At 42.4% G+C, this 15,126-nt stretch overlaps 1 protein-coding gene across 6 annotated transcripts in view; it reads left to right on the forward strand.

Annotated features, from left to right (window-relative positions):
* Nucleotides 1–15,126, forward strand: part of Ten-a (tenascin accessory) — a 1,550,399-nt gene that overhangs the window by 1,223,876 nt on the left and 311,397 nt on the right. For all 6 annotated transcript variants that reach the window (XM_070084924.1, XM_070084928.1, XM_070084925.1 and 3 more), the window contains 2 exons: nucleotides 3,159–3,341; nucleotides 5,220–5,366. In XM_070084924.1, coding sequence (XP_069941025.1) covers nucleotides 3,159–3,341; nucleotides 5,220–5,366 — 330 coding nt within the window. The remainder of the gene's footprint in view (nucleotides 1–3,158; nucleotides 3,342–5,219; nucleotides 5,367–15,126) is intronic.

The raw sequence follows: 15,126 nt of genomic DNA on the forward strand, positions 1-15,126 counted from the left end.
TACCCCAGACATAGCTGTCGGGACGTCAAGCAGGTTGTTGTTGCTGCAAGCAACCTGCCAGAGCTGTATGAGAGTCAAAACCTGAGTGATCTGATCCCGGTTCCAATAATATTTCTCAGTGCGTTGCAGGAAGGTTGAATTTCCTTAACTTCCTTGTATTGAAACAACCTTAGTAGATGATTGAATCTTCCTTTTTGCTAACTGTAATTTCCAGTAGTGATCATATGGTTATTAGAATTTGCACATATTAGCATCTTACAGCAGGTTTAGCTCTGATAGCCAATGTTATAGGATATATATGGTGTAGCTGTCCGTGTACATTGGGTTAGAAAGTCCCCTGACGGTGACTATCGTTCCTAATATAGTCGCTTATCTAATGGTTATGTTGGTAGGGTAGTAGTAGGAGTGGTCGTAGTTGTAGTGGTTATGGCGGTAGGGATGGTGGTAGTGGTGGGATGATGCTGGTAGTGGTAGCTATGGAAGCGGCGCCTGTTCATTTCTAAATTTAACTAGAGGAGACAGGGAATAAACAGTATAATAATAGGGATAAATGACTAAACAAGAAATGTAGAGAGGGTGTGTGTGTGTGAGAGAGAGAGAGAGAGAGAGAGAGAGAGAGAGAGAGAGTAAAAACATGTGCGCCTCTCCCACGCTCCCCCAGGCGCTGATCACTGCACTATCTCCAGCTAATGCTACGAGATGCTAATTAATTTCACTCTTATCGCCAAGCGGAGGGCGGTGGCGGGCTCACACGCACAACTGATCTAAATCACATTATTCCCACTTGTCTAATCTAAATTCCTACTCACGTCCCCTCTCTTCCGCTCCCCCTCCCCCCCGTCCCCCGCCTTCCCACCACTCCCCCTTCCCCCGCCTTCCCACCACTCTCTCTCTCTCTCTCTCTCTCTCTCTCTCTCATACAACACACACTCAGGGGCCAGGAGCTGAGTCTCGACCCCTGCAACCACAATTAGGTGAGTACACACATTCATAATCTATTCTGATCTGTATGGTTAATGTATTTACTAGACTCTGTATTCGAATAAAAATCAAGTTAGAATATCATTCCATGTAACTCTCCGTATTTATTCCACAAGTAAACTGTAAAAACAAAACAAAAAGAAAACATGTGTGAGGTGAGTGTTCTAGCAATCAAGCTAATTACGTATCCCTGAAAGGGTATCTTCAAGAGGTTGCCTGAATCTTTGTCTTCTTTTCTTCCATCTTTACGATTGTATTTCGCTCATTACTAGAGAACGCCTCATCCAGTCGCCTTCGGAGTTTCAACACTTGTGTACGGTAATGGGGACCACATTCTCGAAGTAATTGGAATTTTCACGTGGCCTATGACCGGAGTTGTTGAAACCCATTCCGAGCATCCTGAAAGGGCTCGGATTAACCTCCAAAACTCTCAAAGGTATAGCTTCAAACGTTTAAAATAAGCGGCCATGAACATTGCCGACGGCGGAGCGTGAAGTTGAAATGTGTAAGCGCAAATCTGACAGTTTTTTTGTGTGCAAAATATGTGAAATTTTTGCTCTCGTTAAATCACGCTAAATAATTTTCTGTTTACCTCTTCGGAAGAGTTACAATATTTAATGGCTGATGAAACTTGGCGTCAGGATGGTGCCTATTAAGTTTCGCTTCTTGATGTAGTAAAATAGGGAATTATCTTGGAATCTTTGGGATCTGTTCCATAAGTGAAGAATAGGTCTCCTGATCAGGTTCAAATATTCACCACTGGCGTGGTTTCCTGAACACTAAGTTGACGTTCTTGAGTGCCATAAATCCCAGTTTGCCAGTTTTATTGAATAAATAAAGACTGCTTCTGAATGGTTTCAAAATGTTATTGACAATGCACTCTTTACTATAAGAAGGATGATAACCCTTAAGTTTAGTCTGAGTAGGTGCGTAGCAGGTGAGTAGTCTGAGTAGGTGCGTAGCAGGTGAGTAGTCTGAGTAGGTGCGTAGCAGGTGAGTAGTCTGAGTAGGTCCTCTGGGAACATTATTTACTGGACACCCTCCTCTTCTCTGCAATTTTGTAAGCTCCTGATGATGTGTTGATTGCAACACGAAGGGCCTAGAGCTATCATTCTACTCCTCCCGTGGTTGTTTCGCTTGGTTTGTGATATTTGCTTAATATATATATATATATATATATATATATATATATATATATATATATATATATATATATATATATATCGTGCCGAATAGGTAAAACTTGCGATATTGGCAAGTTAAAATTTGTGTATGCAATAATTTCTCAAAAATCATTATGAACGTAATGAAAAAAATATATTTCATTGTATTTATTATTAAATTATTGTAAGCTTATCTGAAATATATTTAGTTGGATTAGGCTAAATTAAATTGCGCTTGTTATAATAAGGTTAGGTAAGTTTTCTAAGGTTCTTTTGGTACAAAATTATTATTTTTATGTTAACATAAATAAAAGTATATATCTTTAAACGTATAAGAGAGAATTTTAGAAAGGATTTAATTTTAAACGAGTTCTTGCTAAATGACCAATTTACCCTATTCGGCAATATATATATATATATATATATATATATATATATATATATATATATATATATATATATATATATATATATATATATATATATATATTATGGGTGTATGTGTGGTAATAGGAACGCCATCCCTGCTGAAGCAAAAACTTTAAAGATACCGTAGCTACTGAAATACTTGAAGATATCCTCATCGTTTCCTTGAAGTCTCCCAGGTCAAGCTAATGATAGATGTCGTCATCTCATGTATGACACCCAAACTGCGTAGTATAGACACACTGCAGGTGTTGCAACAGTGTAGCTTTTATATTCAATGATGGTGTTCCCACCATGTATTTCTTATATAGGATTGTGTAGCCACACACTGTGGGCATTCCCACTACATAGCTATCATGTAGAAGATAATTAACTACACTCTACAAGTGTTTTCACAATGTATCTCTCATACAGAATAACACAGCTGTTCACAGCAAGTGTTCCCACCAAGGAACTTATATTGTATAAGGTGCCTTCACGTTATGGGTGTTCCTACCATGCAGATCTCATAGCTAATAGGGTAGCCACACAGTGTATGCACTCAGCTTTATCATGAAATATTTCACTCCTGTTCCTCTTCCCTCACAGCTCGGTGTAGTCTTGAGTGCGTGCATGGAGAGTGCGACAAGGGCGGGTGCGAGTGCCAGGCTGGTTGGACAGGGGACAGGTGCGACCAGCGGTCGTGCGACCAAAGGTGTAACCTGCACGGACAGTGCCACAATGGCACCTGCGTCTGCGTGCAGGGTTGGAACGGCAGACACTGCACCATACGTAAGTTGACACGGCTCTTGTGATGCTATGGAAGTATTGGTGTACTAGTAGAAGCAATAATATATTTGGTAGTACCAATTTACCTGCTCGGAGGGTATTCCGGGGGTCAACGCCCCCGTAGTGCCAACCTACCTGCCCGGGGGGTATTCCGGGGGTCAACGCCCCCGCTGGCCTAGTCATTGACCAGGCCTCCCGGTGGGTCAGGGCCTGATCAGCCAGGCTGTTACTGCCGGTCGCACGTAGTCCAACGTACGAACCACAGCCCGGCTGCTCGGGAACTGACTTTAGGTATGTATCCAACTCCTTCTTGAAGACTGCCAGTGTTATAGTCATAACTCCTCTTATGCCTGAGGGGAGGCTGTTGAATAGTCCTGGTAATAGTTTTAATAGTTGTATTAGTAACAATAGTATTGCTAGTAGTAGCACCTCAGAGTGTTGTATTAAGAACTATTATTGTCATATTAGTAATGCATGCTAGTGTAATAGTCCCTAAGTTGTTTATTATAAATTACTTATTGTATTAATTAATATTGTATCATTTTTTCACATTTATTATACTTCATCAAAAATATATATAAATTTGTAATTATTAACTGATAAAATTGAAACGTAGCAGGAATCTCCTCTGATAGTGTATGGAAGGCAGTGTGCTGCCAGTGCGTCCATGATAGTGTGTCACTGCATGTTGTCACTGGTGGTCGGTGTAAGATACTGTGTGGTCGGTGCTTTTATGGCTGTTGGTGTAAGATGTGTTGTCAACACCTCTGTGACAGTGTAAGATGGTACGTTGTCAATGTCTTCATTGCGGTCCATACGCTGTGTTGTCAGCACCTTCATGATGGCCTAACATTATATTGTCACTGCCTTTGTGACTGTCAGGTTCCTGGATATACCAGTATGGGCTTAGCTCTCTTAACAACCAGTGATCTATGGCAAATCATTTTTTTCCAGCATGTATTTTTTTCTTGACATGAAGCCAATTTTCCTACTCATGATAAAGCAAGAAGAGGAAAAAAAACTGTGAGCTGTGAGTCTTCATAGAATGTAAGCGCATGTAAGTGCCTGGCAACCCTCACTAATTGTTTATGTATGAAACACGTATTTTACTCAAGTGGACCCAGGAACCACGAAAATAAGTTTCTAATTTCATCTGGTATGTGGAATCATCTCAGAAATCTATTACGTAACGATCCTTCCTTTTTTTAAAAGGGGTAAAGACCTAGCTGGTGTAGGAGAGCTGATAATTAACCATTTACCGCAGCTCCATCTGGCCAAGTCAGGAAAGACAGTCCCTTTTCTTGACGCTCAAAACACCACCAAAAGCTGCCAACATTCGTAGGAATATGTATGGGAAAGTAATAATACACCACAACGTTCTTTTACTTTGAGGAAGAGACTCAGGTTATTAATATATTCCAGTCCTTTCATCCAGGAGAAGATTCTTGATGAGAAGAGAAATGTGCTTGTGTTCGCAGTATCAAATTAACAGTCGGTGAGCGGAAGCGTAATGGGTCTAGGATGTTACTATGCGTGGGATGGTGAGAAATCTGCCTCAGTAACTGACAGGTGGGGATATATGCTGCCAGACATAAGGCTAGTGAACGGTAACCTCGGTAGCATTGAGGGATATTTTGGCCATTAAGATTTCTAACTATTTTGTCTAGAAAAGGGACAACTTCTGTAGGCTTCGCGAGATCTACAGCATGATCCTCTTCCTATGAATGGTTAAGTGTAAACAGAATCTGTCTAACAGGATCCAGTAGGTTTACCGCTATGTTCTGTTCTCTGGAATGAGTTTATAAGGATTTGCCTCTACGAGGCAGAAGGACTACTGTAGTGCATCTTCATTCTAATGTTTTTGTGTTCTCTCCATCGCAGCGGGATGTGTTAACGGGTGTTCGGGCCATGGCATGTGTACCACAGTGGACCGCCAGTACCTGTGTGAGTGTTCTGAAGGCTGGACCGGACCAGACTGTTCCGTTCAGCTGGAAACTCGCTGTAGCGACGAGATTGACAACGACGGAGGTGAGTACATATCTTGTTGCACTGATGATGTTCCTCATGATGGCTCTTACTCAGGACGGATTCGTTATCTTGTGTCATTTATGTCGTTATTGGAGAGCTCTGATAATTGTTTCATTAGAGAGAAAGAGAGAGAGAAAGAGAGAGAGAGAGAGAGAGAGAGAGAGAGAGAGAGAGAGAAGGGAAGAGGCAGAGGCAGACAAAAACTGGTGTGTGTGTGTGTACTCACCTATTTGTACTCACCTATTTGTGGTTGCAGAGTCGAAACATAGCTCCTGGCCACGCCTCTTCACTGATCGCTACTAGGTCCTTTCTCTCCCTGCTTCATGAGCTGTATCATACCTCGTCTTAAAATCATGTATGGTTCCTGCCTCCACTACAACACTTGCCAGACTGTTCCATTTTCTGACAACTCTATGACTAAAGAAATACTTCCTAACATCCCTTTAACTCATCTGAGTCTTCAACTTCCAATTTTGACTCCCTTTGCTGTGTCACATCTCTGGAACATCCTGTCTGTCCACCTTATCTATTCTTCTCAGTATTTTGTATGGCGTTATTATGTCTCCCCTAACCCTCCGATCCTCCAGTATCGTCAGGCCGATTTCCCTTAACCTTTCTTCGTATCACATTTTCCCCTTAGCTCTGGAACTAGCTCCCCTCAAGGAAGGTTCCTTGATGTTGGTGAGGGGCTCTTGATTTAGGGAATTGGATCTGTGCTCCAGTTCCCCAAATTAAGCCTGAATGCCTTCCACATCCCCCCCAGGCGCTGTATAATCCTCCGGGTTTAGCGCTTCCCCCTTGATTGTAATAATAATAATAATCTGGAACTAGCCTTGTTGCAATCCTTAGCACTTTGTTTAATTTCTTGACTTGCTTGACCAGGTGTGGGTTCCTAACTGGTGCTGCATACTCTAGTATGGGCCTGACGTACACTGTGTACAGAGTCTTGAACGATTCCTTATTGAGGTATCGGAACGCTATTCTCAGGTTTGCCAGGCGCCCGTATGCTGCAGCAGTTATATGGTTGATGTGCGCTTCAGACGTGTGTACTCACCTATTTGTGGTTGCAGGGGTCGAGTCTTAGTTCCTGTGTGTGTGTGTGTGTGTGTGTGTGTGTGTGTGTGTGTGTGTGTGTGTGTGTGTGTGTGTGTGTGAATGAGCGAGTGAGTTTACGTGTCTATTTTTTCATAAAGATACCCAATAATTTTCTTTACTATTAATGTAGTCAGCTGTCTAATGACCCGGTGATGGAAAGAGATTTCTGAAGTAGTCGGCATCTGATGCTGACAGCATCCTCATTGCCTTTACCGACGTCTCTCGTTTCATTACTCGACGCATGCAACCCATCCAGTATGACGGAGTATGATAGGGACAGTTAGCTTTTGTTTCCGCCATGGAACTATCGTACACAATAGGCTACGTATGAAATCCATCCTGTGTGATGGAATGTGTCAGTGGAAAAGATAGCTTTAATTCTCACAAAGACTTACAGAACTGGGTAGCAATACGTAGCTGAACCCAATTATTCATAAAAAATAACTGAGTAGGGTAGCCGAGGACACTGTGAGTGTTCCACTTACTAACGTGCGTGACACTGTAAGTGTTCCACCTACTAACGTGCGTGACACTGTAAGTGTTCCACTTACTAACGTGCGTGACACTGTAAGTGTTCCACTTACTAACGTGCGTGACACTGTAAGTGTTCCACTTACTAACGTGCGTGACACTGTAAGTGTTCCACCTACTAACGTGCGTGACACTGTAATTGTTCCACTTACTAACGTGCGTGACACTGTAAGTGTTCCACTTACTAACGTGCGTGACACTGTAAGTGTTCCACTTACTAACGTGCGTGACACTGTAAGTGTTCCACCTACTAACGTGTGTACTCACACACATTCATAAGTGTTCATGTCAGTATCTGTGTGATTTTCATCCGAAATCTTCGATTTTCATTATTATTATTATTTACCTTGTTATTATTGTTTTATTATTAATTATATCTCAGTATATGACCATTCTCCTTTTTGTTTTGTCCTTTATTCTACTCTTATCTACTCCATCACGGCCCTTCGTCCCCTCTTTCATATCCTACTCGCACCCAGGCCTGGTCATGGACCGGGCCGCGGGGGCGTTGATCCTCGGAATAACCTCCAGGTAACCTCCAGGTAACCTCCAGGTAACCCCTTTAGCACTTTTCTCTAAATCACAATCTTCCCTTCTTCTCCTGAGTGCCACTTCCCCCCCCCTCCTCCCACCTCTCTATCCCCTACCTTATCTCCACTCCCACCTCTCTATCCCCTACCTTATCTCCACTCCCACCTCGCTATCCCTTGTTTTATCTCCCATTCCACCCCTCGTGCCTTCATGTCATCCCTCAATCCTACCCTTTTCTTTCCTCTCTCTTTCACCACACCTCTCTCACCCACCTGTCTATCTCCTCTCTCACCCTTTCAAACACCCTGAATGTCATTCCTAGCTTTGTCACCCTGGCAATAAGGAGCAATTTAAAGGCGCCTCATTAAAGAGGTGATAACGAGAGAGCGACAGCCTAATCACTCCTGACATGGTCATTACAGCCTCAACAAAATATTTTTGCTACCCCGGTGCCAGAAGCGAGGCGTTGACCTGGCACACTTGGAGGTAAGAGCAAGAAACAGAGAGACGGACGGAAGACGGAGGAAAGTAGATGGAAAAGGAGACGAGGGTTTGTGCGCGACGGAAAGAAAATGAGCACTTTGCGAATGTATGAACAAAGCAAGGAAGAGAGAGAGAGAGAGGGAGAGAGAAAGTGAGACTGATGGGAAAGGTTGTAGGAGGGCGAGCAGCTAGAGGAAGGGAAGGTGGTGGGAAGGGAGTACGAGAGCCACTTTAGAACGAGGAAAAGAACGTAGCAGGACATGATGGATATCCGGTACACAGTAGTCACTGTACAAATGAAAGATTCTCAGTGTTTTAATAGAAAAAGCACTGAGCTGGACGAGACGTGTGAGCAAGCTTCGTCACACCTGCTCCACCCTTTTTTTTCATCTAGTAGACACCATGGCAGCTGTGTTCTTTCTACTGGTGTGAGAATGTTAAGCAATGGTAATGAAAACGAGGTCAAACAAGCAGAGCTCCGCTATTGTGTCATCGAACAGAGAATCAAACACGGGTAATCACACAGATTGGTAATCACGCAAGGACGGGTAATCACACAGGATAGGGTTTTCACAAAGACAGGTAATTATACAGACAGGTAATTGCATAGACATGTTGGCAAACATGATAGGAGAGGCATTATTAGGGGGTTGGAAATAGTCTCTCTGATCATATAATAGAGCGGAAAAATAATGTGAGGGACCTGGGAGTGGTAATGTCTGAGAATCTCACTTTCAAGGATCACAACAGTGCCACGATCACAAGTGCAAAGAAAATGATAGGATGGATAATGAGAACGTTCAAAACAAGAGATGCCAAGCCAGTGATGATCCTTTTCAAATCACATGTCCTCTCTAGGCTGGAATATTGTTGTACATTGACATCTCCGTTCAAAGCAGGTGAAATTGCAGATCTAGGGAGTGTACAGAGAACCTTTACTGCACATATAAGTTCCATCAAACACTTCAACTACTGGGAACGCTTGGAAGCACTTGACTTGTACTTGTTGGAACGCAGGCGAGAGATATATATATATCATAATCTACACTTGGAAAATCCTAGAAGGAATGATCCCTAATCTGCACACAGAAATCACTCCCTACGAAAGTAAAAGACTGGTCAGGCTGTGCAAAATATCCCCAATGAAAAGTAAGAGCACCATTGGTACACTAAGAGAAAACGCCATAAGTGTCCGGGGCCCAAGACTGTTCAACAGTCTTCCGCCAAGCATAAGAGGAATTACCAATAGGCCCCTGGCTGCCTTTAAGGGGGAGCTGGACAGATACTTGAAGTCGTTGCTGGATCAGCCGGGCTGTGGTTCGTTCGTTGGACTACATGCGGCCAGCAGTAACAGTCTGGTTGATCAGGCCCTAATCTACCGGGAAGCCTGGTTGTGAACCGGGCCGCGGGTGCGTTGATCCCCGGAATAACCTCCAAGTAAACACAAATGGGAGAGTACAATAACGTGATAACGTGCGCGCGCACATAGAAACACACATACACACAGAAAGAGAGAGAGAGAGAGAGAGAGAGAGAGAGAGAGAGAGAGAGAGAGAGAGAGAGAGACAGACAGACAGACAGACAGACAGACAGACAGACAGACAGACTGACAGACAGAGAATATAAGGATAGACAAGAGAGGGCTTGTGAGACAAGATACTTATGAAACCATTCGAATGAAGCTGATGAGGCCAAGATACAACCCCCGTAACTACAACTAGGAGAGTACAGTGGAAGCCATGATGACATAGGCAACTTCCATGTCACCACCTGCTTGATGCTCCTCCCACAAGCAATCTCTCCACCTGAGTTATTATCCTGCAGCCTCCAGCATCTCATCTCAACAACCATCTCCACGCTGAGACAATCTCCTTTCCTGGCCTTCCTGCCTTGGTGTCCTTCTTGTTTTCCCTTGCATTTCGAGATGTAATTCCTTGTGGGTTCAGTCGGTGTTTTAACATAGAGAAGTGACTCTCTGGTCTCCCTGCTGAGAAGAAAGCTGCATGTATCAGGTCGAGGAGGAAGATAAAGAGCCACGTTGTCATTTGTTATCATTGTGATGGGTGGGGAGAATATTTCTTGTTTTTACCATCTAGGTATAAGGATACAGTTTGCCTAACACATGAATATTTCCAGCAGGTGCTGGAGTGTCTTACACACGGCACTTCAGTGCTTCTGTACGCAGGATGTAACATTCCAGCAGGACTGCAATTTTCTAACATTTTTTTCCTTAGATGCGAACCGGTTATCTAATACACAGGTGTCTATTTTTTATTACTAAGCTGGCAGGACCAGCACTGGTGTAAATTGGCTCATCTGTTTCTTCGTGCTAGGAAGTCGAATCCGGGATCTTGCGATTGTGAGTCGAATGCTCTCACTGGTGAAGTACGCAGGACGTCGGGGTTATGGGAGGTGGGCCACTGTGGATGGTGGGGGATGTAACTGAGGCTTGGGGATGTCATTATGGTGGGATGCCATAATCATGGGTGGGGAAATGTCATGGCTATGGGTAGGGTGGTTGTGGAAGTGCAGGGTGAGTGGTCATGAGCTGGGAGGTTGTAGGGAAAGGTGGTGAGGTGTTGGGGTATTGGGCAAGGGCAGTCGTGGTGGGGGAGATGGGTGATATCGAGGATTTTGAGGGTATACATTGTAGTTAAGGGTGGGGGAGATGTCGTTGTAATGGGCGGGGATATGTTGTAGGGGAGTGTGAGGATGATGTGGTTATAAGTTGAGGTATCTCATAATGATGAATGGCATTATGATTAGTGGGGGTCGCGTCCCCTCCTCCTCACCAGTCCATCATCATCACTCCTCCCCTCCTTTTTTCACCCCCTCCATCCTCCTCCTCCTCTCCTTCATCCCCAAGCCTCCCTGCTCACTTCCTTCACATTTTCCAGGACTTCTCCTTCCTCAACCCTCGTCACCTTCCTCGCCCTTCCTCATCCCCACCCCTTCTCATCTTTCTCACCCCTCCTCACCTTCCTCACCCCTCATCACCTCACTCCCCATTCCTCACCTTCCTCGCCCCTCCTCACCTTCCCTTCGTCCTACATGTTATCATCTGAGCAAAAATCTAAAAACATGGTCAGATTTTTTTTTCCCCTCACCCCTCGCCGTCCCTCGTTGACTGGTATAGGAACTAGTCATAATCCAGCGTGTTCTTTGTTCCCGCTCAAAGCCGGGCTTGTGATTGGTCCCAAGTATTAGCTCTGATAAAGGTGAGTGGTGTCGGTAGGGGCCAGTCCCGTGTGTGTTGGTGCTGAAGATAAGACCACTACGTGAGACCTACACCAAGTGGGTTATTCTCTTTCTCTCTCTCTCTCGTGTGTATATACATATATATTTATATATATATATATATATATATATATATATATATATATATATATATATATATATATATATATATATATATATATATATATGCAATAAGATCACAGTAAACATGTGACATCAGAATGTGTGAAACAACCACTGTTAAAGGATAGTGAAATTCCAAGCGCTTTCGTGACTTCTCACATTATCAAGGAATTATAAAGACAATACATCAAAGGAAGGCATGTAAAGGGTCTAGACCACACCTCACCATTACATCCCACAGCAAAGCAACACCTGACGTGCGACGACACCCGACTCATATGAAAGGAGGAACACTTCAGCAGGCCCGCTGGCCCAACTAGACTACAAAGTTTATTACGGTCAAACTGGTAAAAGTCTCGAACTAAGATTAAAACAATATAAATATAGATTTAGAATTGGACAAGATTCCAATGATCTATTTATTCATATGAGAAATTTTAACCATCCAATTGATTTTCAAAAAGTTGAGAAACTTGTATCAAGCAAATCCATGGTCGACAGGAATATAATTGAATCTTGTTTCATAAAAAGCAGTTTTGAAAAACAATGAATATTTCCTCTAGTTTATATAAATTAAATCCATTTATAATTAGTAAAATTTGGGAAGAATTTAATAATACATTGGATAAATAATAAATCTTAATTCTTGGGTAGAGTACTTGGTTTGGACAAATATTTGGTTAGTGGGATGTCGTGAAGGACCTGTCTAGTTGGGTCAGCGGGTCTGCTTCAGTGTTCCTTCTTTGTTATGAGTCGGGTGTTGTCGCGCGTCAGGTGTTGCCTTGTTGTGGGATGTGATGGTGAAGTGTGGTCTAGACCCTTTATATGCCTTCCTTTGATATATTGTCTTTATAGTTCCTTGATAATGTGAGAAGTCACGAAAGCGCTTGGGATTTCACTGTCCTTTCACAGTGGTTGTTTTGTTCATATATATGTATATATATATATATATATATATATATATATATATATATATATATATATATATATATATATATATATATATATATATATATATATATATATGAGAAAGTGGGTGAGATGTTATCAACAAATTTTATGGAAAATAAGAAAAAGTTTTGGGGTGAGAATAATAAGTTGACGAAGCCTAGGGAACAAATGGATTTGACAGTTAAAAATAGGAGAGGAGAGTTATCAAATGAAGAGTTAGAGGTAACGGGAAGATGGAGGGAATATTTTGAGGAATTAAATGTCGATGAAGATAGAGAAGCTGTGATTTCGTGTATAGCGCAATGAGGAATAACATCATGTAGGAGTGAGGATGAGCCAGTTGTGAGGCAGTGGGTAGAATGAAAGGGAGTAAGGCAGCTGGGATTGGTGCAATACAGATACAAATGTTAAAAGCAGGTGGGGATATAGTTTTGGAGTGGTTGGTGCTATTATTTAATAAATATATGGAAGAAGGTAAGGTACCTAGGGATTGGCAGAGCATGCATAGCTCCTTTGTATAAAGACAAAGGGGATAAAAGAGAGTGCAAAAATTACAGGGGAATAAGTCTGTTGAGTATACCTGGTAAAGTGTATGGTAGAGTTATTATTGAAAGAATTAAGAGTAAGACGGAGAGTAGGATAGCAGAAGAACAAGGAGGCTTTAGGAAATGTAGAGGGTGTGTGGACCAGGTGTTTACAGTGAAACATGTAGGTGAACAGTATCTAGATAAGGGTAAAGAGGCTTTTGTGGCATTTATGGATTTGGAAAAGACATATGGCAGGGGGGGGAGGAATGGGGCAGATGTTGCAGATGTATATTATAGGAAATAGGTTACTGAAAGCAGTGAAGAATTTTTATGAGGATAATGAGGCTCAGGTTAGAGTATATAGGAGAGAGGGAGATTATTTTCCAGTAAAAGTGGGCCTTAGACAAGGATGTGTGATGTCGCCATGGTTGTTCAATATATTTATAGATGGGGTTGTAAGAGACGTGTGGAGGTGTGGAGTTAAAAGATAGTCAAACACAAAGTGGGAGTTGTCACAGTTGCTGTTTGATGATGACACTGTGCTCTTGGGAGATTCTGAAGAGAAGTTGCAGAGGCTGGTGGATGAATTTCGTAGGATATGCAAAAGAAGAAAATTAAAAGTGAATATAGGAAAGAGTAAGGTAATGAAGATAAAAAGATTAGGTGACGGAAGACTGGATACCAGATTGGAGGGAGAGAGTATGGAAGAGGTGAATGTATTCCGATATTTAGGAGTGGACGTGTCAGCAGATGGGTCTATTAAGGATGAGGTGAATCATAGAATTGATGAGGGGAAAAGGGTGAGTGGTGCACTTAGGAGCCAGTGGAGACAAAGAACTTTGTCCATGAAAGCAAAGAGGGGAATGTATGAGAGTATAGTTGTACCAACACTCTTGTATAGGTGTGAAGCATGGGAGGTGAACGTTGCAGCGAGGAGAAGGCTGGAGGGAGTGGAGATGTCATGTCTGAGGGCAATGTATGGTGTGAATATAATGCAGAGAATTCGTAGTTTGGAAATTAGGAGAAGATGTGGGATTACCAAAACTATTATCCAGAGGGCTGAGGAGGGGTTGTTGAGGTGGTTCGGACACGTAGAGAGAATGAAACAAAATGGAATGACTTCGAGAGTGTATAAATCTGTAGTGGAGGAAAGGCGGGGTAAGGGTCGGCCCTTGAACGGTTGGAGGGAGGGGGTAAAGGAGGTTTTGTGTGCGAGGGGCTTGGACTTCCAGCAAGCATGCGTGAGCGTATTTGTTAGGAGTGAATGGAGACAAATGATTTTTAATACTTGACGTGCTGTTGGAGTGTGAGCAAAGTAACATTTATGAAGGGATTCAGGGAAACCGGCAGGCCGGACTTGAGTCCTGGAGATGGGAAGTATAGTGCTGCACTCTGAAGGAGGGGTGTTAATGTTGCAGTTTTATAACTGTAGTGCAAAGCACCCCTCTGGCAAGACAGTGATGGAGTGAATGATGATGTAAGTTTTTCTTTTATGGGCCACCCTGCCTTGGTGGGAATCGGCCGATGTGTTAATATATATATATATATATATATATATATATATATATATATATATATATATATATATATATATATATATATATATATATATATATATGCAAAACAACCACTCTGAAAGAATAGAGAAATTCCAAGCGCTTTCGTGACTACTCACATTGGAATTTCTCTATTCTTTCAGAGTGGTTGTTTTGCATATTCTGAAATCACCTGTTTACTGTGTGATCTTATTGCATATATATATATATATATATATATATATATATATATATATATATATATATATATATATATATATATATATATATATATATATATATATATATAAATTCACGACGCTCTAATATCATGTACATAGCGGGATGTTTGTAGGATTGTATTGTCCAGTGGTTAGAGCGTCGTGAATTTTGACTTCCCATGAGGTGGGCTAAAGTTACACGGGTTCGATCCCGGCCATGCCGCTATTTGTTAAATACATCAATACTACTTGCTTCGTGGTTGCATTAATATGTAATGTATGTAGGAATGTTATTATTTTCTCTCGTCTCCCTCAGCTCCTCTCACATCCACCCTCCTTCTTCCTCCCGTTTACCTAGTGGAAAGGGAGATTTTCCTCTCAGACCATTCCGTCGCTGGAGACGTTTTGGGGCAGGCGTTACCTGTGCCGTGTGTCCAGCCGAGCGTATTGCTTACCCAGAATTCTCCCTGCAGAGCGAAACTGCATGAAGAGCCATATGAAGGGAAACACCCGCCAGATGGCGCTG

This window comes from Cherax quadricarinatus, chromosome 14 (assembly GCF_038502225.1).
Source record: "Cherax quadricarinatus isolate ZL_2023a chromosome 14, ASM3850222v1, whole genome shotgun sequence".
NCBI lineage: Eukaryota > Metazoa > Arthropoda > Malacostraca > Decapoda > Parastacidae > Cherax > Cherax quadricarinatus.